The sequence below is a fragment of the Lipophrys pholis genome (assembly GCF_963383615.2).
Source record: "Lipophrys pholis genome assembly, chromosome: 17".
In the NCBI taxonomy this organism is placed as follows: domain Eukaryota; kingdom Metazoa; phylum Chordata; class Actinopteri; order Blenniiformes; family Blenniidae; genus Lipophrys; species Lipophrys pholis.
The window spans coordinates 3284598-3304287 of NC_137643.1; the positions used below are offsets into that span (position 1 = coordinate 3284598).

General features: G+C 41.1%; 2 protein-coding genes across 10 annotated transcripts; one reads left to right on the forward strand and one right to left on the reverse strand.

Moving 5' to 3' along the window:
• Window positions 1–157: 157 nt before the first annotated feature.
• tmem268 (transmembrane protein 268) lies at window positions 158–9083 on the reverse strand. Of its 6 annotated transcripts, XM_080485506.1 has the most exons (11): window positions 8863–9015; window positions 8060–8137; window positions 7813–7900; window positions 6560–6692; window positions 5703–5797; window positions 5516–5623; window positions 4436–4588; window positions 3746–3856; window positions 3386–3475; window positions 3020–3226; window positions 158–2070 (listed from the first exon to the last, which is right to left on the reverse strand). In XM_080485506.1, exons 4-11 carry the CDS (start codon window positions 6669–6671, stop codon window positions 1903–1905), a joined length of 1044 nt encoding a protein of 347 aa, XP_080341632.1. In that variant the 5' UTR covers window positions 6672–6692; window positions 7813–7900; window positions 8060–8137; window positions 8863–9015; the 3' UTR covers window positions 158–1902. The 6 variants fall into 6 exon arrangements, with proteins under 6 accessions (XP_080341632.1, XP_080341633.1, XP_080341635.1 ...); XM_080485507.1 differs by lacking the exon at window positions 8060–8137 and having other exon boundaries at window positions 8863–9083; XM_080485509.1 differs by lacking the exon at window positions 8060–8137 and having other exon boundaries at window positions 8859–9027.
• Window positions 9084–10857: 1774 nt separating this feature from the next.
• On the forward strand, window positions 10858–18962 carry neu1 (neuraminidase 1). 4 transcript variants are annotated; one of them, XM_080484421.1, is made up of 7 exons: window positions 10858–11078; window positions 11490–11679; window positions 12529–12791; window positions 14721–14903; window positions 16063–16282; window positions 17383–17613; window positions 17697–17871. In XM_080484421.1, the coding sequence occupies exons 1-6, from the start codon at window positions 10992–10994 to the stop codon at window positions 17604–17606; spliced, it is 1167 nt and encodes a 388-aa protein (XP_080340547.1). In that variant the 5' UTR covers window positions 10858–10991; the 3' UTR covers window positions 17607–17613; window positions 17697–17871. The 4 variants fall into 4 exon arrangements, with proteins under 4 accessions (XP_080340547.1, XP_080340549.1, XP_080340548.1 ...); XM_080484423.1 differs by lacking the exon at window positions 17697–17871 and adding an exon at window positions 18022–18962 and having other exon boundaries at window positions 10872–11078; XM_080484422.1 differs by lacking the exon at window positions 17697–17871 and adding an exon at window positions 17920–18961 and having other exon boundaries at window positions 10872–11078.
• Window positions 18963–19690: the final 728 nt, after the last annotated feature.

The window sequence follows — 19690 nt, forward strand, 5'->3', positions numbered from 1 at the left end:
CCAAGTACCAAACTTCCGACTGCCGTCAGATTTAGTCACATTGGTGGTAAATAAATCATGTGTTGTTCTCTTTTTGAATCATATGGAACAGAAACAATCAAACCCTCCAGACGCATGACGCCAAAACTGCTTATTAATGTTAAATTAATCATTTTGTCACATTAAAATTCATTTATTTAAAGCAACGTGGCGATCTGGCTACCAAACATTTTCACATTATTTACTTTGATAGAAGCTCAGATACTGGAGAAATAAAAAGATAAAAAAGTTGGATTATATAAAGTCAACATTACAAAAAGAGAGAAAAATGAAATTTACTGAAGCACAAAGCTACAAGAAGTTTTTAACCTTTTTGATACACGATATATAAATGATCTCAAGTCACCAGTTTAAACATAACTGTTGTTATTGTAACATATTTCAGTGTCTCTGTGTAATGGCATGGATCATCAGTCAACCTGTATTGTAGTTTTAAGTCAGAAATTAAATTATTTTGTAATTCAAGAAGCAGGAAATAACCCGGCTGGATTTTGACCTTTGCTTAAACTTCACATAAATTCTCTTTTTGTTCCATTTCGGTCTCTTTTACATCCAAAAACAAATAATGAGGCTTTTCAGATGGTAGCTGTTCCACTGTTTTCCATCTGAGGCTAAATAAATCTGTGCATCTGATGCGAGGACAGGAAAAATAAAACACAAAAAAAAAAGAGGTGAAAGTCATTTTGAAGCAGAGGAAACTGATCGCAGCCTCACTCATATTGTTTGTGACACACTGGATTCAATAATGCGCTTATTATTGGTTAATTCAATAAAGTGTGAGCGGGGAGGAGGCTGGAGGGGAAAGGTGTGAGCGGAGCGGAGCCAGCCTGTGTGTACAGATCACAGATGGTCATTTAGCCTCCTGAAGAGACCCAGCGTCTCAGAGATCATTTAACTCGGCCTCATGCTGCACGCCGCTCTCCTCTGTCACACAGGCCCAGATCCCCGCCGGCCTCGGCCTCGCCGCCTGCCTCGCTGTCTGTGTTTGTGTCGCCACCACAGCGACTTCAGGACTGATGTGTGAGGGCTGGCGACCATTCAGGATGCTGCCAGGAAAACAGGTGATAAACTGAACCAGGAAACTGGAGGTTTCCACAACATTGATCACAGATAAATCACTTTCTTTTGTTTCTTTACACACACTCTGTCTGTCAGGAAAAAAACACCTTAACCCGCCAAGAAGACACAGGAGAAGTAAAACATGATTGTTTTCTGAATTCTGAATTTTGCTATTGATTATTGAGTCTATTGATTAAAAAAAAAAAAAAAAGGCGTTTTCTTTTCCCACATTTTTTTTTTTTCCTCAGTTTTACTGTGCCCCTGCCTCTTGAACTGGTTGGAAATATTCAGTAACCACAGGTTAAATGTTCATTGACACCCTGTGTTTAACAGCTAAATCACACGTTCTGTCATGTACAGTAAAGTCTGGGTTTATATCTTTGGTTTATTTTCAAGTGAAAACCATTTTTTCTCTGAAATGCAATGGCAACACTCAAATAAACAACAAGCAGCTCAAAAGAAGGGAATCAACTTGGAATATACACCTTAACAGAGGACGACAATCTGGACTTATTTACATTTACAACAGGAGAAACTGTGATTGTGGCAGTTGTGTAAACAGGAGAATAAATATTGTCCTACAGCGACTGGACCCGTGTTGTCAATGTGACAGTTTGGCAACGTGCAGATGAGCAAACATCCAGCTGGTTCACGCTGTTGGCGAGGGGCCGAGGAGCAGCAGCCCAACGACAAGTCCAGAGATTTAACCTCGAATCGAGGACTCCACTGAGTCTGAGGATCCACAAATCTTCTGCAGAGCCGTAAAGTCCCACCAGCTCTCACTTCCTGGTTTGCTGGTTTGAGTTATTGGAGGATCCTGTTGTTGAGGTACTGGCAGAGGCAGAGCGGCGCGGTGGTGCAGTGGTTCCCCTGGAGGGGCAGATGGCGGTGCGACTGTCTGCTCAGCCTCTCGGACACCAGCAGCTTTATGTACGACGCGCTGTAGGTCATCAGCAGCTGGTACGCTCTCTCCTGAGAGGAGGGGACATCAAGAGACACGTTTCATCAATATGGATGCAACCGCTTCCAAAAACAGTGTTTTTACGGCACTTGGTGTATTTGTGGACATATTATTTATTCAAAAGTTTTCTTATTTTGAATACCTCATATATAAGTCACTTTTCTTATTCCATTAAAAAGTGTGTTGCTCCAACCAGCCAATCAGAAATCAAACCCTATATAGTGTCATCGGGGGGTTTAGCCAATCGACTCAACCCAGATTTGTTCCTGATTCATATTGTATTAAAAAAAAAAAGACATTATCTAATTTCGGATGGTAATGTAAATAAAGTTAGCTTTTAGACACAACGGCAGTAAAAAATCCTGGACTGGGAGGGGCTGGTAGACGTTATCAAAGCAACAGCAGCACAGAGAACAAGATCGGGGATCGGGGCGGTAATGCATGTAGTTAATGAGTCTGCTTGAGTGGTTTGAGTGTGTGGTGGTGTGACGTGAGGTCCTGAGAGAACCAGAAGAGATTAAACTCTTACAACATCACATCCTGCGCATGAGTCACGATGCTAAAAAGGGGATGTGGATGATTGGCTGACAAAACAGGAGTTTGAAGTTAACGGCCTGTAGGTGTGTGTGTGTGTGTGAGCAGTTTAACCTGTGACAGACTAATGGACCTGTCCAGGTTCTGTCTGTGCCGTCACACATAATCCACTAGGATCGGCCCCCTGTAACCCTGAGCTGGATGAAGCAGTGCAGGAGGAGGATGGACGGAATATGTAAATGCAGTACATTTCATAGACGTCTTCTCAAGAGTCCTCCATCTCTCATCTCCTCTTTTTAAAAAAATTATTCTTTAAAAGGCTGTTAATAGTTTAGTAAATGCAGTTTTTGCCTCAATATGTTTTGTATTAATTTGAGGATACACATAAAAGTGTATATAAAAAAGAATAAAGTTTATGTGTCTCACCTGAGCAGGTAGAGACACATCAGGGATGAGGCTGTAGCTGGTGGGTACTCTGGTGTCCCCCCGCTGGCTGGAAGTGGTACTGCAGCCCGCGTCCTCGTTTCTCAGCAGGGGTCTCTGTTCCTCCTCTTCATCCTCCTCCTCCTCCTCTGCCTGTCCACTGAGCTCAGTCACCAGGACAAGGTGGGACATTCTCCTCTTCAGTTTGTTCTGGAGAAAGTAATAAAACACTCATTTCAAACTTGTCCCTTTCTGCAAAGATAAATATCCTTGGAATTATGCTTCCATTGATCGTGAGGGAGACCAGACACAAAAATTGATGATGCGGCACGATAAGCAGTGCGACAGTCAAATGTACTGGACTCTCACCTGGATGTCTGACGAGGTGAAGCTCTGCTCCTCTAAAGTGTCAGTCAGCATCCTCAAACACTGCGACATGTCCCAGTAAACAAAGTACAGCTGCACACACACACACAGGAAGGGATATTACAGTATCAGTGGCTTGTCAGTGGTTTTAAAGGCTGCATAATGGAGAAGTGACGAGCACTGAGGGTGTGTGTGGCTTTTCTCCAGGTAATCTGGATCCTCCCGTAGTTTCAAAAACATGGCTAGTCCACCGAACAGCCTGAACTATCCAATTTATTCATTTTTTTGGCTTGAGAAGCTGTAACACAGCGCAGCAGATTAAAAGGTATTTCATCAGTTCTGTCCAGGTTTTTAGAGACCAACCTTCATGTTTCCAGTGCAGTTCTGCACCCAGTCGGCGACTCCCACCAGCAGCTTGTGTTTCACCATCCTCTCGTTCACCTGGACTAACCGCACATCTAAATTCAGGTTGATCTGACACGGAAAGAGTTTGAGAATCAAATCAGGGATGTTACTCATGTCATCACTTTCTTTCAAAATACAAGACCCAAACTTAAATGTGTCACGTGCAATATATCGGGTTGACAGATTCACGTTTTCTACCAAAAAGTAGAGTGATTTGACATTTTTATCCTTCAAGGCTCCTCTAAACAGGACTTGAGAGAGACGAAAGCACCGGTAGCTCAAAAATGTGTAACACCAAGATTCACATTAAAAAAAAAAGTGAATTGAATGTGTGCAAACTAAAGTATGTTCATGCTTGTACAGTTCAGCTGATGAGAATTTAATTAGATCACGTTTGGTTTTAGATTTGAGGACTAATTATTCTATCTGGAGGGAAGAAGCTGGAGATTTCAGTGTAAAAAGAATCAGTCATTGTTTTCAGTAAACAAATCCTTCTACTTGAACTCTCTGCTGTGCAGGAAAGCTGGAAACCAGTGAGATGAGCCGATCAGTCGATAAAGATATTGTCATTGGTGAAAGCCTAAAGGGATTTTATTTTATTTTTTCAGCGTCTCGCGGGCCTGACTGGAGTTTAGACGACTGCTTCACCTCCTTGGTGCTGCGGTGGAGGATGAAGATGATGGCAGAGGTGAGGAAGATGGAGACGAAACTGACGGAGAGACAGAGGACCCAGTAGTCAGTGACGGCGATGTAGAGATGGAGGGTGGAGAAGACGGCGCACCACACCACCATATACAGCACCTGGTGTGGAACCAGAGGAGAGATTATTTCACCTCAAATTAATATAAAACAATATATCTCTCAGGTGTGGTGTGCCAAATATCTAACAATTCTGTTTATAGGGCCTAATGTCAATAATAGTCCATTCATATTTAAACACAGTCAAAGAAGATTGAAGTTCCTGTCCGTGGTAAATGATAAGATTTTCATTATTTCTCTGTCATGTATCAACATAAACTCAATATTTCAGTGTATTTTGGAGTTGAGCTTTGCAAAGTGAAGGTGATGTTTTCAAGCATAAGCAAGCATCAGGAAAAATAATCATTGAGTTAATGCCAGCCAATAACAACAACATGTTTGTTTTTTTTACCGTGTAAAGCCTTTTGTATGAAAAGTGCTCTAAAAATACCTTTGATCCAATGTCGACTTAATTCAGGATAGACTTAATACTTCAAACAAAAGTATATTTTCTCAACTCCTCATCTCATCTGTGTGAAAAACACTTCACATCACAAAGATCACACACACACGGACACAGAAACAATCTTGTGTGAACACTCATTAGAATACTAATGTTCACACATGAAGTCTCTCATGGCGTTTGTCTAATAAATCCACCACGAATGTGTGCAAACTAGAAGTGACATCTATTGAGCGAGCATGGAGTTTAGCACACTTTATGCAGGATCTTAAGCAAATCAGGCTCGTAATTTATTAAGCAACTAATATTCAATGATGTTCAAAAGATTCTCAGAAGAATATCTCTGAACAAACACCAGGGAAAGTTTATTGTGTTGTAAGTAATATCTGTCTCCTCGACAGAAATCCAGAGTGAAAAAAAGAGAAAAAACACCAAAAAGCTCAGAAGGATGAGTGAGATGAATCAGAGTGTTGAAGGAGGTGAAACTCTGATGAGACGTGGAGAAGCTGCACACAGGACAATCATACCGGAGCCATTATGAAGTGAAAGATAGCCGAGTTGAAAACCATGTATCTCCTGATGGACGGCACCTCCAGAGCTGCTCTCAGAGGGGCCTCCATGTCTGCAGCGGGAATCTAACGGGCGCACACAGAACAGGCCCATTAACGGCGCGGGATCGGGGGATTCAGTGGTCCCGGTTGTGTCTGTACCGACCTGAAAGCCTTCTCTCTGCAGCACGGCGCGGCACACAGGCAGATCGAAGCTCGGGTTGAACACGGAACGACTCGGCACGGCCAACACACACTGACCTGACAGGGCAAGAGACCAGACCGTCAATCACGGGGCGCAAATCTTCAAACAGCCAAAGCATCAGGACTCACGTAGCTTACACACACATGAAAGTCAAATCACAAGTAGCGTCCCAAAGAGTAAACAAGTTTATTTTACTCTCTCAACTGGGAAATGGGACAGCAAAAAGTGTAATCGGAGGACAAATGAACCTCCATTCAATTCATATCTCAACACCAAAACCTGTGTTTGTGTGTGACACCATGAACATGATGCTGATTATACAAGAGATTTTGGTCAATAAAGGAGTGACACGCATTTCTGTCCTCACTACCAGGGTTTTGGGATTTTGACTGACCACTCCATCTAAGGCGTTATTTGAGATTAAATCAACATCTTTATTGGATTCAGGCTGTCACAAGCACAAAAATAATCAATGATCCTGATCAGATCTTTTCTTTTTTTTGTTCAAAAAGGTAAAAAAAAAAAGGAGAGTCTTGTAACATGAATCTATTTTTGGAGCGGGGGAGTTTCCAGGGATCCCTGGTCTGGTTTCAGTTCTAGTTCACGGTTCATTTTATTGCTGCAGAGGTTCATGTTTAATGTTGAGACTGACTGTGTTCCCAGTAGAAACCCCTGTTGCCTCCCTCACCCCTGATTGTGTACAGTGTGCTGCTCTCTAGCTTCTTTGCCGTGTTACCAGTCTGGGTCTTTACTCCCTCCTCTGTCCGTTTCCATCTGCGGCAACAAATATTACGGGATTTTCAAATTCAGCTGTTTACCATTCAACCAGCCGGTTGTGTTGCTGCCTGGCTCAGCTTTAGTCTGTCCGATCCAAACGTCCACCTCGGTGTCCTCCGTCGTCGTGTGGTGAACTTCAGCGTCGTCCTCCATCGGCTCAGAGGTCACTTCGTCCTACAGCCGGGAAAACAAAATCAACGCGAGCAGTCCGACGACAGAGGAACACTCGCTCTCTGACAACATCCGAGAAAACCATGAGATGATGAGGATTATAAAGGTTCATGTGACAATAGAGTCGTACTTTATTTGACGGCTGCATCGGGAAGAGTCCTGAACTCAACGTGACAGGGAAATGACACATCGGATTATCTACTTGTGAAACTGTATGAAGAGGTACTTCTGACAATACTTCTGCTAAATAAAAGATGAGTAACAAAGCTGCAACAACAACAGAAATTTAATAAAAAACATGGATTTTTAGAACGCGTTAAGTTGTAACTGCACCAAATGATTAACTATAGTTCAACATTCATAAAACTGACTTGCTGGATTTGAATTTAATTTGCTCGGTGCTATTATGATAGATAAATGATAACACTGAATGTATAAAAGGTTCAAATATCCATCTAAAAGTAATAAAGTAAGTGGTTAGGCAGTGCTAAAATGAGCCGATACACCAGTGATCTGGTTTGATAAGCTAAAACAATTTGTTAAAAGGTCAAAAAGTCATCAATAAATAAAAGTTGACTTGTTAAATCAACATTAATTAAACTGCCCATTTATCTGAAAACAATCAAACTCATAATTGATAATGACAACTAATGTGTGATGGACACAACAGCTGAAAACTGTAAAATTAATAATATAAATTAAAATATCTCACCCATCCAAACTAACAAAATAGACAGAAAACATTCTGTAAATAAGGCTGATGAACACCGACTGGCAGAGAAACTTGAGTAATGGTAAAAGAGGAAATGATAGACTTGCATGGACTCTTGAAATAGAACAAATTAATCACAAAAAAGACGTTACTGTTATCTCAGTGTACAGAATTAAACCGTAAAGGCTGAAGAAACTGTAAAGATTATCTCTAGTATTGGATGAGTGGCTGAAAATCAGAGGCTCTACTTTTCACACTCGTACAAGAATTCAAGCAAACCGAGCTTTCGGTGTTAAAAAAGGGATTGTATTGACCTCTCCATAAGAGCAATGTGATCACGGCAGCCGTCGAGCTCCTCCGGCTGGGCTGCGGGACTTTAATCAGACAGACAAGGTTGGAAAGCTCACAGACCTGTCACGCTCCACAAAGCAGAACCGCTCATGCCAAATATCCCTCAGACGGGCCGCAGTGCTTATCTCTGGTGACCGTTCACTGGTAACTGGAAATGTGAGAAAACATGCAGGAAGCCAGATTACTTCTGCTCTCGGGGCCTCTGCTGCCACGCAGCCGCAGTGTCTAAACACAAAGGCAGGACAAATGGGCTGTAATCTCCTAATAGGAAGATTAAGTTTTGAGGAATAGATTTAAGGGAATTTACATTTTGATGAGTCGTATCCGTGTGTCTTTGACTGCAAACCTCGCTAAAGCACTTGCTTTATCATTTCAGAGTGGGTGTCTGGTAATAGAGGATAAGGAGTGTGTTAAGTGGCGACACTGCAGCCCTCTTCAGCACACCTATGATCCCCGCAGCAGTTTATCTCAGCCAGTATGAAGAAAGAAGGTGAAGTGCCGCTCACACGGCTCTCTGTAAGTCTATTTCTGACTGTCGTCAGGCTGCTTCTGGCACATTTCATCACAGACGTGTGAAAGCTCAGCTTTGTGAGTCTTCCTTTGTCTCTCTTTGCACATCAGCCTCCTCTCTGAGCTTGTTTTCTTTCTTTTTTCTTTTCACCGACTTGATTAGTCTGCAGTGCAGAAATGGAGAAGAGAGGGAAAAAAAACAAACGTACAGTACTGTATAACCGTGGGTTTTATCAGTCACGCAGAGAGGAGCTTATCAGTAAACACACAGATCAGCATGTTATCTGAAAGTTGCATCTTACATCCGCTGGTGCACTGCGCCGACTCCAAATTTGAAGAGAAATTAGGCTTTTAGACGCTTGTTTTTCTGGATAAAAATGCATTTTGAAAGACATGAGATGTAGAGTGAGACACCTTCTTCCTGCAGGAATATTATTCTTGTGCATGAAAATATAGAAAAAAGGTCAGAAGGTGTAAATAGCTTGTGTCTGTAAAACTGAACCAGGTTTTATTTCTCTGTGTGGTTGGCCCTACATACTGCATGACACCTAAGTGACTTAAGATTTGAGTTTTAACAAGATGAACACACATCCTACCTACACATCAGATGAGGGGCCGTTATGTCCACCCAGACGTCACAGTCGGATTCCCGCCTCATTCTTTTCGTTCCTTTCGGACATTTGCACTTCCATTAAAAACAGTGCTGACGCCTCGCAGCAAACAAACGGAGACTTTCAAGCTTTGAAGTGAAGTTTTTTCTGACTCTCACCGTTTCCCCTCCCCTCTCTCTCTCTCTCTCTCTCTCGCTCTAGCAGCTTGTGACTCAGATCAGCCCGGCCCCATGACTACAGGAATGTGGTTTGTGGTTCTCAGAGAGCACAGCGTCAAGAACGATGGCCAGGAGCATGAGTTCACACATTTTGTAATGTTACAGAGACACAACGCTTTGCACAGGTTCGAGGCGCGAAGAACAAAAGGCTGCAAAATAAGAACATTACCAAAAAGAGAAATCTAATAATAAGAATATTGTTTCTGACATTTCATATTTGTATTCTTCTTTTATTTATTAACACTTTATTAGCACAGGTGAATTTACATTTCACCAGTTTTGTATGGTAAATATTGCTTACAGATACACAGAACTAAGGAACCTGTATATACAGTATTTGGTGGAAGGGGGCTGTGCAGTGTGGCTGTAAACTGTTACACATCAAGTGATGAAGTCCAAGGACTCTGGATCATTCAAGGGTTTATGCAAACATGTTTGTTTTTTTGAACAGTGAGGGACACTGCAGCATTAAAACAGCTAAGAAAATACACCATCAGAAACAAAAAGTGGAGATTTAACACCACAGAACATGCATATATTATTTAATTGATTACATTTGAAGATATTATATATTCTTTCATTAGTCTGATCTGTTTTGGCGAGGAGATGGCATGCAAAGTAAAAATAAAAAGACACATGAGAGTATAACAATAATCATAGGAGACAATAACATGTGCAGCTTTAGGAAAGTAACATTAATAAAATCAGAATACTTACTTTGATTGTGCTTTATTTCTGTTTTGGTCTTTGTTTCTAATGATTTCTAATGTTTTACTACAGCTGATCTCCACCAGATCTGCATGGACCCTTGATGCTCGTGCTGCTTTTGAGATATTCTGCCTCAGTGTGGATAAAAGTAGTAATTACATGAAATCTTGTCTGTCTTGTGTACCAGTGGGATTTAAAAGAGTATAAATAAATGTGACAAAATAAAGAGCCAAACTGACTTTTTTTTTTTTTTTTAAATATTACAGATCTATTAGCTGCTCTGATCTAGAATAATCTCATTAATAATTCGACTAAATAGACAGTGAGTAGTTTTACTTTATGACAAGATAAGCACAATTTACCCTAAAATGCCAAATAGTAAAAGATTTAGATTCTAAGAAAATTTATAGTTAATATTATTTCACAAACATGCTTTTATTACTTGTAGATTTTAACAAATATCTATACATCATATATGTGATATAATAAAGATATTATAATGTAAAAAAAAAGGATGTAGACCACCTAGATGGAAATTAATATAACATAAGATGATGTACAATCATGTTCAAAATATATACTGGCCTTCCGTGAACCAATAAACGTTATTAAGTTTAAATAAAGTTGTTATAGTGTAAATCAGTAAACTGCAAATACAATCAAAATAGAGCATGAAGTAAGAAATAATGAAGTGAATGGTATCTACAATTAAATAGAAAGGAGAAAAGTGAGAAAATACAGAATTATGGGATTTTTTGTTATTTCCATGATTCTTCCTAGAATTGATTTTAAAAATGAAGAGATCGTGGTTTATTCCTATAAACTATATAAAATATAGAATGTTCTTAAAATATAGTTTTATAATTTACAATCTGTAGATAGATAGATAGATAGATAGATAGATAGATAGATAGATAGATTCAAAATAATTCCTCCCGAAAATTCTTTTTGTTTCTATCTCTATTTTGTATATGCTTTGACATGTCTAGAACTCAAAAGTTTGATTATATTTAAAGTAATAAGCTTTCGGGAGCAGACGCCGGTCACGTGACCGCCTCAGACGATCATATGACTTCTGCTTCATGATGTGGACGAGCTGAGGGGAGCGTTTCCGTGTTTTCATATATTCTCCTTCTCTCTTCTTGAAGACTTCCTCGCCCCAGGAGCGAAGCGGAACCTTCCAGGCTCGAACATGGGAACCGGAGTGCGGGTGGCTGCGCTCTGCTCGCTGCTGTCCGCCGTGCTGAGTCCCGCCGTGTGTGTCTGGAGCCCGTTACCGGTGACAAACTCTTCATGTGTCTTTATAAGAAGCGATCACGTGTCTCGGGTGTTCTGACCTGCTGCAGCTCAGCGAGTTTTTACACTCTTGATTTTTGTAATAATGTAAAGATTTCTGCCGCTTTATCACTCTTCAATCATCCCGGTCAGTAATTCTAAGCAGTGTAACGTAGATCAGCTTTACAGGAAGGTGTGTTTTGCTTGTGTGTGTGTGTGTGGTTTTGTAGTCCAGTTTGCTGTGACAGTAGTTACCTGTGCAGGAGGAGAATCACCTGACTGTAACCTGACTCCTGCTGCACTCTGGTCCTTCCCAAACCAGTTTGGTTTTCTCGGATCGACCTCCCTCCCTCCCTCCCTCCCCCACTTCAGTCAGCCCGTCTTATATCCTATCTGCTGTCCCTGCCTGTGGCAGATCGACCCCCTGGTGTACGAGGAGCAGCTGCTGTGGGTGAGCGGAGCCCAGGGCCAGGTGAACACCTACCGGATCCCACTGCTCACCTTCACCCCCGGAGGAAGTCTGCTGGCCTTCGCAGAGGGCAGGAAGGCATCGTACAGCGATGTCGGGGCAAAGGTCATCGCACTACGGAGATCCACCGACAAAGGCAGGACCACAGACGCACTTCCTGCACACATTCATGAAATAAACACAATATCGCGTCGGGTCAATACACATATGTGGCAGAACGTTCAGCATCGATTGTGGTTTTGAATTTTGGAATGGAGACTTTCAGCTGTAATTTCAGGAAATATTTTTTACATGCACCCTGCACTTTTTACCCTTTATGGGGCATTTATTGAGCTACTTCTGTGTCTTTATTAAAATCACAAACCAACTCACTCATTATTTATATAAACCAGAACAACTTCCCTCTCTTACAAGGCTCACGTTTAGTTTTTAAGACTAATTCTTATTGTTTTGAAGACTGATTGTTTTTTAGAATGAAGACGATGGAATATAAACACCTGTTGGCTCAGTAATGTTGTGGTTTTTCTTTACGTTCCAGTAATGTTACACAGACACACCGGGGTGCTTAACAGTTTATATTTAAATATGGTGTTACACTGATTATACTTCTGGGGCCACATGGAGCACAATTTGATCTTGAACATGTGTTAAATTCTTGTTTTAGTCCAAACAGGAGAGCACATTATTAAAGTTTCTGTGATTGCTGTATGACCTCTCAGTTTATTTGCATCCAAAACTGAATAAACTGATGTGACTTTGTGTTTTATTGAGATTTAACGAGCCTCCAGGAAGATCTAAACTCCCGCCAGCCACGGAAAACTGCTCCTTCACCGCTGCCCTGCTCTGTTTCTTCCTGCTCCGCTCAGCGCGTCGTCCCCTCGGACATCCAAAGCTCTCATCCGGGACAGGACGGGAAGAAAAAGGGTCACCTGGTTCAATTGTGTATCAGGTTTTGTGAGTTCCTCCTCCTCTGTTGCCCCTCCAGGAGCCACCTGGTCCCCGACCAGCTTCATCGTGGACGACGGTACCCAGCGGGACGGCCTGAACCTGGGCTCCGTGGTGGTGGACGAGGAGGTGGGCTCGGTCATCCTCATCTACACCATCTGCTTCCACGAGTACCAGTGCAGTCCGGCCAGCACCATGATGGTGGAGAGCAGCGACGACGGCCTCAGCTGGAGCGCGCCCAGAAACCTTTCTGTGCAGCTCGGAGTCAAGAACTTCTGCCCCGGGCCGGGATTCGGCATCCAGGTACAAGAGAGAGAGAAATATGCTTTTACTGTAGCACTTTGGGATTTGGTTACCAAATGTAAAGTGCAATACAAATAAAATGTATTATTATTATTATTATTAGTTATGATGCTACTAATGTCTGAGTTACAGAGAGGTGTAGTCGCTTTTATGTATAAACCTCTGCGTTCTTCCTGTTGAACCTGCTTCTGAGTTTCGTTATGGTATTTTCTGTCTCTACTAACATGAAGCATTTTTTTTTATTGCAAAATGCTGTTTAAAAATTATGACGCGCAAACCTTTACTTTAGGACTTGTTGGAGGAGCGCGTTTAAATACACTCATTCAGGCTGATGGGGTCCAACCAAAGTTGGGCTGAGAAGTTTGTTTTTGGCCGCATGTATTTATTTGTATTCATGTATTTTGCCAACGAAAGTACCGAGTGCCGTTCTCGTTATATAATGAAGGGGAAACTCTAATTGTGCAAATGACCTGCTTATCCCAGTTTGTCTGCATCAGCCGTGATCCGCCATTATGTCTTTTCTTTTTTTTTTTTTTTTTAGAATTGAACCATCTGTGGGATTTCACCAGATCAGGAACTATTAATGAAAATATAATTCAATGGATGGATTTCCTGAGATGTTTGTGTTTTAGTAGTATTTTTACTTTTGAACCCTATTTTACTGCCTTTTTATAAAAAAAAAAAAAATCAAACACGATTATAGAAAAGAGCTCTTTTTTTTTTTTTTTTAAACTTAATTTTTATTGAAATTTTTTCAGTTTTCACAGTTACAGTGTCAGGGCAAAACAAATATACAAAATCTATCCATCTTTCATCAACCAAAGTCTCTATTGTCCAGTGGCGGCGGTGTCCTCTTCTGTCCTCCTGAAGTCAGTCCATTTTTCCCACTTTTCTTCAAATTGAGACTCCTGTAATCTTAGATTGTGAGTGAGTCTCTCCATTACAAATATTTCCTCAACAACACGTAACCACCGCTCCCGGGTCGGCGGCTCCACTTTGTACCACAATCTGGTAATCACTTACTTGCTTGCTGTTAGTAATATCTTAAACAGATATACGTCTTCTCTTTGTATCACATGAGTTACGTTTCCCAAATACAGCATCTTACAAGTTTTGGGGAACTGATATCCTATTACTTTTTGTAAACTCTGCCATATTTGTTCCCAGTACACCTGTAATTTGTGACAGGACCAAAATACGTGTGTGTGATCTGCATCAACGTGTCGGCACAATCTCCAACATGGCTGTTGTGCCGACACCACTTTTGTCCTTATTTTTGGAGTTATGAAAAATCTAACAATATTTTTCCAGCTAAATTCCCGCCAAACCCTGGAGCTCGTGGCCGTGCACTGTGATTTACACATAACAAACCATTCCTCTTCTGTTATTTGTTCATTTAGCTCTCTTTCCCATTTTTCTTTAATATATAGAGAGGAATCGTCCCTATTCGACACCAGGTTTTGGTATAAAGCTGAGATCACTCTACACTTTTTCCCTTCATAAGCTTTCTGGAATATCTCCACTATTCCATTATCTCTGTCAATCTTAATCTCCTTCTCGAAATAGTGTTTTAGTTGTAGATATCGATAGCGTTCATTTTCCTTTAGTCCAAATTTTCCCTTGAGTCTCTCAAAACCCTGCAGCTTCCCCCGTTCCATTATGGTGCGTATTGCTGTGATTCCTTTGTTTGCCCATTGCTCAAATCCTCTATCAATCGTCCCTGGTTTAAACCTGAGGTCAAATGCAAACCAACTCAGCGTCTTTATCTCCTCCTCCAATTTATACTAGAAAAGAGCTCTTTATTATCATTTTATTCAATTTATTCTATTTCCATCTTTCATTTTATTACAGAAATATCCCCCCTAAAACACTGTGGTTGTCCTCTTTTCTGTGTGGATTACATGTGCATTTGTCTTTTCTGCACTACAGAAGCAACTTGAACCAGGAAAGGGGAGGCTGATAGTTTGCGGCCACGGGACGATCGAGGGCGACGGCGTTTTCTGCATCTTGAGCGACGACCACGGACGCAACTGGTACAACGGTGCGGCGCTGAAAAGCATCCCCTACAACCAAAAGAAGAAAGCGCTGGACTTCAACCCTGATGAGTGTCAGGTGGGTTTGCTGCTACTTCACGGTCACATTCCGTCACGTTGCGCCAAACAATGGCTGCCGTTTATATATCGGCTTCACTGGGTAGGAGGAGGACTTCAAGCTTAAGACAATTCGAGGCACGTGAGCGTCTGAGTGTTCGCTTCATTAACAAAACCTTTAAAAACTAAGTAAGAAGAGAGGATCAAAATCCTAAACTTAAGCAGTGTTCCTGGAGACTCGGTCTACTGATAATCATTATTTGAGATGAGACTTTTGTTTATCTTTGTGAAAAGATCTGACAGAAATGCTGCTTCCATGTCCACAGTTTGTGGTTTGATCTGTGCTTTTTGTTTTTTTTTAATCAAGTGTATTCATTCTTCTGTGGCGGGAGGGAGCTTTTAATCTTTTATAGTTTAGAGTCAAGATGATAAGAAAATAAGAAACGAAGCTGCAAATAAATGCTAAATCTGCACAGGGCAATGATGATTTGGTTAAAAGATTTTTTAAATTTTTTAAGATCAACAGTTCCGAGCTTTTCTTTCTTTCATTTTATGTATTTATGGACATGTGCAGATCTTATTTTGAAAACCTCAGAGCAGGCAGTCTGTTGGCTCTCCTGAGTCTGGGTTTTGATTGAGATATTTCAAATCGTGCAATTTTCTCTGTGCACAGATTATCTGACATTAAAATAGCAAAGGCAGATTAAACTTTAATCAAACATTCCTGAATGTGATTATGTTATTCACTTTAGATATATTACAACATTGATAATAATGAATAAGAAGAGCTTAATTTATATTTCACCGCTCATACACACCTTGAAGCCAAACCTGTAATAAATAAATATAAAAAAGTCATTTAAAACCCAACATTTACACATTCGTGCAATAAAAATGAAGATTATAGTAGAAGATACTATTAAAAAAAAACGAAAGTGAATGGTGAATTGAAAAGTCACTATTAAAGCAAATCAATAGAAATGATGATTAATAACTGAAATTATTGATAAAACTAGAAAGCAGATTAATGGACATAGAAGTACATCTTGAAATGTTTCTTAAAGTAGTCTGAGGATTCGTCTTTTATATCAAACTGGCAGTTTGATCCACATTTCGTCTTCGTCGCGTTAAGCAGTTAAATATCAGTCGGTGGACGTCACCTTGTGATGTCGCCTCTGCAGCCGCTGGAAATGTTGGACGGCAGCATCGTCATCAACGTGCGGAACCAGAACACGTACCACTGCCGGTGTCGCATCGTGGTGCGCAGCTTCGACGGAGGCCTGACCCTGCCCGTGGACTACCTGTACTTCGACTACGCGCTGGTGGATCCCGTGGTGGCGGCTGGCGCTCTGCAGAAAGAGGGAGTGCTCTACTTCACAAACCCCTCCAGCGAGAACCACAGTGAGAAAGCCGCTGACGCAGCAGGAACTTTGAGTGGCCTGTTGTGTGTGTGTGTGTGAGTGTGTGAGATGTATCTGTAAGTTCAGTGTGTGACATTAATCTTAATCTTGGTTATGACCTCAAACGCTCGACGTGAACCAAAACTTCTCGGGAGGTCACTACGACCGATCGGCTCCAGCTCCGTTGATCCTGAGTTGGATAAAGCAGTAAAGGAGATGGATGAATTTCAAAAGCTAAAGACAAGGCGAATATATTAGACGTGACTGGAACACCATCAACTCGGATTACTTAGAAACCAAAGATAAACTCTCCAAGCTCAAGATGATGCCAGCGAGGTTACAGAGAACAGGAAGTGGCTCGCTGCGTCTCGCAGCCCGATGACGCCTCGTCTCCAGCCAACCAGGACCTGCGACGCCAGCCAAACACAAACAACCACGACCAATGCAGACGCTTAGGGGCTGTCAGAAGACGGCATCCTGTACGTCGCCCTGATACGCCACTGGCACAATCGATGAATGAAGCTTACCAACAGCTGAGATGTTCTTGTGGCGTTTCTGCACAGGAAAAACAAACAAACAAACAAACAAACAAACAAACACGAAACAGAAGGGGAGAAGAAAAGCGGTTGTGGTCTTGAGTTTGGTTGTAGTTCCAGTGTGACGCTGATCATTCTGACGTTTCCTGCTGATGTTGATTGTTTAACCAGCAAACGTAGACGTGAACATTCCCAAAGTCTCTTTTTGTTCTTCACTTAAAATCACTGCAACGGGTCCTTCTGTCCCGGGTCAGATGTCTGTCTGTGACATCACCGTAGCCGAGGGATGGGCGCGTGTTCATCTGAGTGGTTTATGCCTGCGGGGCTGACTTTGAGAATAGAGCGACATAGAAGGCAAAGCTGTATTTAATTTGGTGAAGCCCGAGAAGACGGCTTGAATCCAGAGATGGGCCCGGCTCATTTTCGCAAAATCTCCACAAAGACTGGGAGGTCAGGACGACCCTTCAGAGACACAACAGTCGCATTATTGTGGAACACAGCGGGTTGGAATGACCTGGAAATGTCCCCCGAGTTGTGGAAACTTGACTTTCTCTATCCCCCACAGGAGTGAACCTGACGCTGCGGTGGTCGCTCACAGACGGCAAATCTTGGGAGAACAAGGCGCTTCAGATTTGGGCGGGACCGAGCGCCTACTCGTGCATCACGTCGCTGAACAGCGGCTCCGCAGAGGACCGGAGGTACATCTTCATCCTCTACGAAAAGGGCCACAAGGAGTATTTCGAGACCATCTCTTTTGCCAAGATCCACCTGTACGGTGGGAAGGAGTGAGTGAGAGGTAAGCAGGAAAACCAGGACGAATAAATTCCCTTTACTTTAGTGTGTTTATGTTTTTGATTTGATCCTTAATTTGTCTCTCAGATTCAAACCATGAAGGGAAAACTAGGCAAGGCTGTTGACGCCAACGACTTTCTCAGGAAGAAAAAAAAAAAAAAGAAAGACTATTAGAACTAATTTGATGATTTTCAAGGATTTTACAGTTGAGTCATGAATGTGCAGCACACTGAGATAAACTGAAGAGTTTTTTCAGCAAAACACTCAGTCTTTGCCAAATAACTGCTCATTCTGTCCGATTCCTCATCAGAAAACAAGAGAAATTGGAAAAGATGAACAGAAAATGCCTTTTCACTGAAAAAATACACACGTTTCCAGCTGTTGTACTGATATGTGAATATTGTTTTTTTAGGTTTTAACATGACGACAGACTAAATGACAGATTTTAAGCACCTCTGGCATAAATCATCTTTCAGTAATGAGCTGACAGATGCACTGTTTACTGCGGTAATCTCATTTTATTCTGAAGTGGCCTACTTTAAAATCGTGCACAAGTCTGTGCTTGTAATTATCACGGAGGTTTTGTGTTTTTATTCTTTATTTCATTGTAATTGTTTTTTTTTCTGCCTTTTGTGAAGACGCAGGTGTGCTACAAATTCATGCTGATTTATGCCGACGGAAAAACAGAATGTGTGAAAATAATACTGTTATGATGCTGCAGCTGAACGTGGTTTTGGAAAAAACAACAGTTTTTATTTGGATGCATGTGTGTTTTTGGATGTGAGTGAGAAAGGAGATGCCATGAGGTGGCCTTGTTTTTGTTTTTTTGTTTTTACATGTTGGATTCAGGATCTTCACCATCTCTGTAAATTATTTTAATGTCTGCACACCACATCACGAGCTGTGTCACCCTCGTGTACAGGGACTGAATTTAAAATAAAGTCATAAAAGAGGCTGTGAGATTGTTAATCGTCCCACATGATTGTGAATTAGCTGAAGGGAAGCCTTAGAATTAAAGCAGAGTTATGAAATAATCTATGCACAGATGTCATTTTAATTTCATTCCGCCTTTTTATCTTTATAAATGACATTTCTGTTGTAAGAGGGAATTTTTTTTTTTGGTTGTTGTTGTTTTTTTTTTACCTTGAATTGCCCAATGTTTGGATTGATTATCTGCCATAACTGTTTTCAAATTCAGTGAAGTATGGGCTCTTTGTTGTGAAACCAACATTTTACATAACATCTCATGACACAGTCATAAAAATAAGGGATCATTGCAGATGTGAAACTGAATCTTCAATCATCTGTCAAGCAAATCAAAAGAAACAAATAAACTGAGCAATAATGTGTTTGACTGGAGAGTCTCTTTCTGTTGAATTCTAAGAGGAAAACTGCATTTCTCATGAGATGATGTTTCTGAACCATCCAGGCATCACGGAGGTGTAGTGGTTCGCACGAACGCCTCACATTAAGTCTTTCCCCGGTTTGTTAGTTTGGTAAAGTGATGCGGAGGATGAATCCAAGCATGGATACTGAAAGTATCACCCTAGAGAAGGAAACTAGCTGAAACATGAGACCTTGGTTAAAATCCCTCCAGATCTGGATGCTTCTTTTCTTCTGCATTCTTTCACTGGGAAACTTCCAGTTAATGTGTCTTTTCTGTCAAACTGCTTTGAACGTAATGGTAAACTGAATCCAGTGACGGCTATTGGCAATGCAATTAAATGCAGTTAAAAAGTAACACATTAAGTAGTTTTTGAGAAGAGTACTGTGTGTTTTTACTTTGTAGTCCCTCCAGGTACAATGTTCAATTTGTCAAAACTACTCCAAATATTAGTTACTTTTATAGAATAGAAATGACTTATTTTGGAGGGTAATTCTGCATAGTGTTGCTCCACAGAAACGAATACAGAAGTTAAAATATCAATTAGACAGAATTAAAAAAACAAAACAACACAGTTTTAACCACATTCTGTTGCATTGGCAATATCAGACTTATCATTTGATTTATCTGGATTAAATATCTACATTCAAAGCACAATCCTCAGTCAAAGCAATTACAGTTTTTGGGCACACAAATG

Bases quoted from the DNA above. Each gene is read 5' to 3' on its own strand.
- tmem268 (XM_080485507.1), bottom strand. From the start codon at position 6,671: ATGGAGGACGACGCTGAAGTTCACCACACGACGACGGAGGACACCGAG. The intron at 5,798-6,559 runs GTAAACAGCTGA...TTGCCCTGTCAG, and splicing joins CACAACCGGCTGGTTGAATG to GTCAGTGTGTGTTGGCCGTG. The intron at 3,227-3,385 runs GTGAGAGTCCAG...TACTTTCTCCAG, and splicing joins TCACCTCGTCAGACATCCAG to AACAAACTGAAGAGGAGAAT.
- neu1 (XM_080484421.1), top strand. From the start codon at position 10,992: ATGGGAACCGGAGTGCGGGTGGCTGCGCTCTGCTCGCTGCTGTCCGCC. The intron at 11,079-11,489 runs GTGACAAACTCT...TGCCTGTGGCAG, and splicing joins GTGTCTGGAGCCCGTTACCG to ATCGACCCCCTGGTGTACGA. The intron at 12,792-14,720 runs GTACAAGAGAGA...TCTGCACTACAG, and splicing joins GGCCGGGATTCGGCATCCAG to AAGCAACTTGAACCAGGAAA.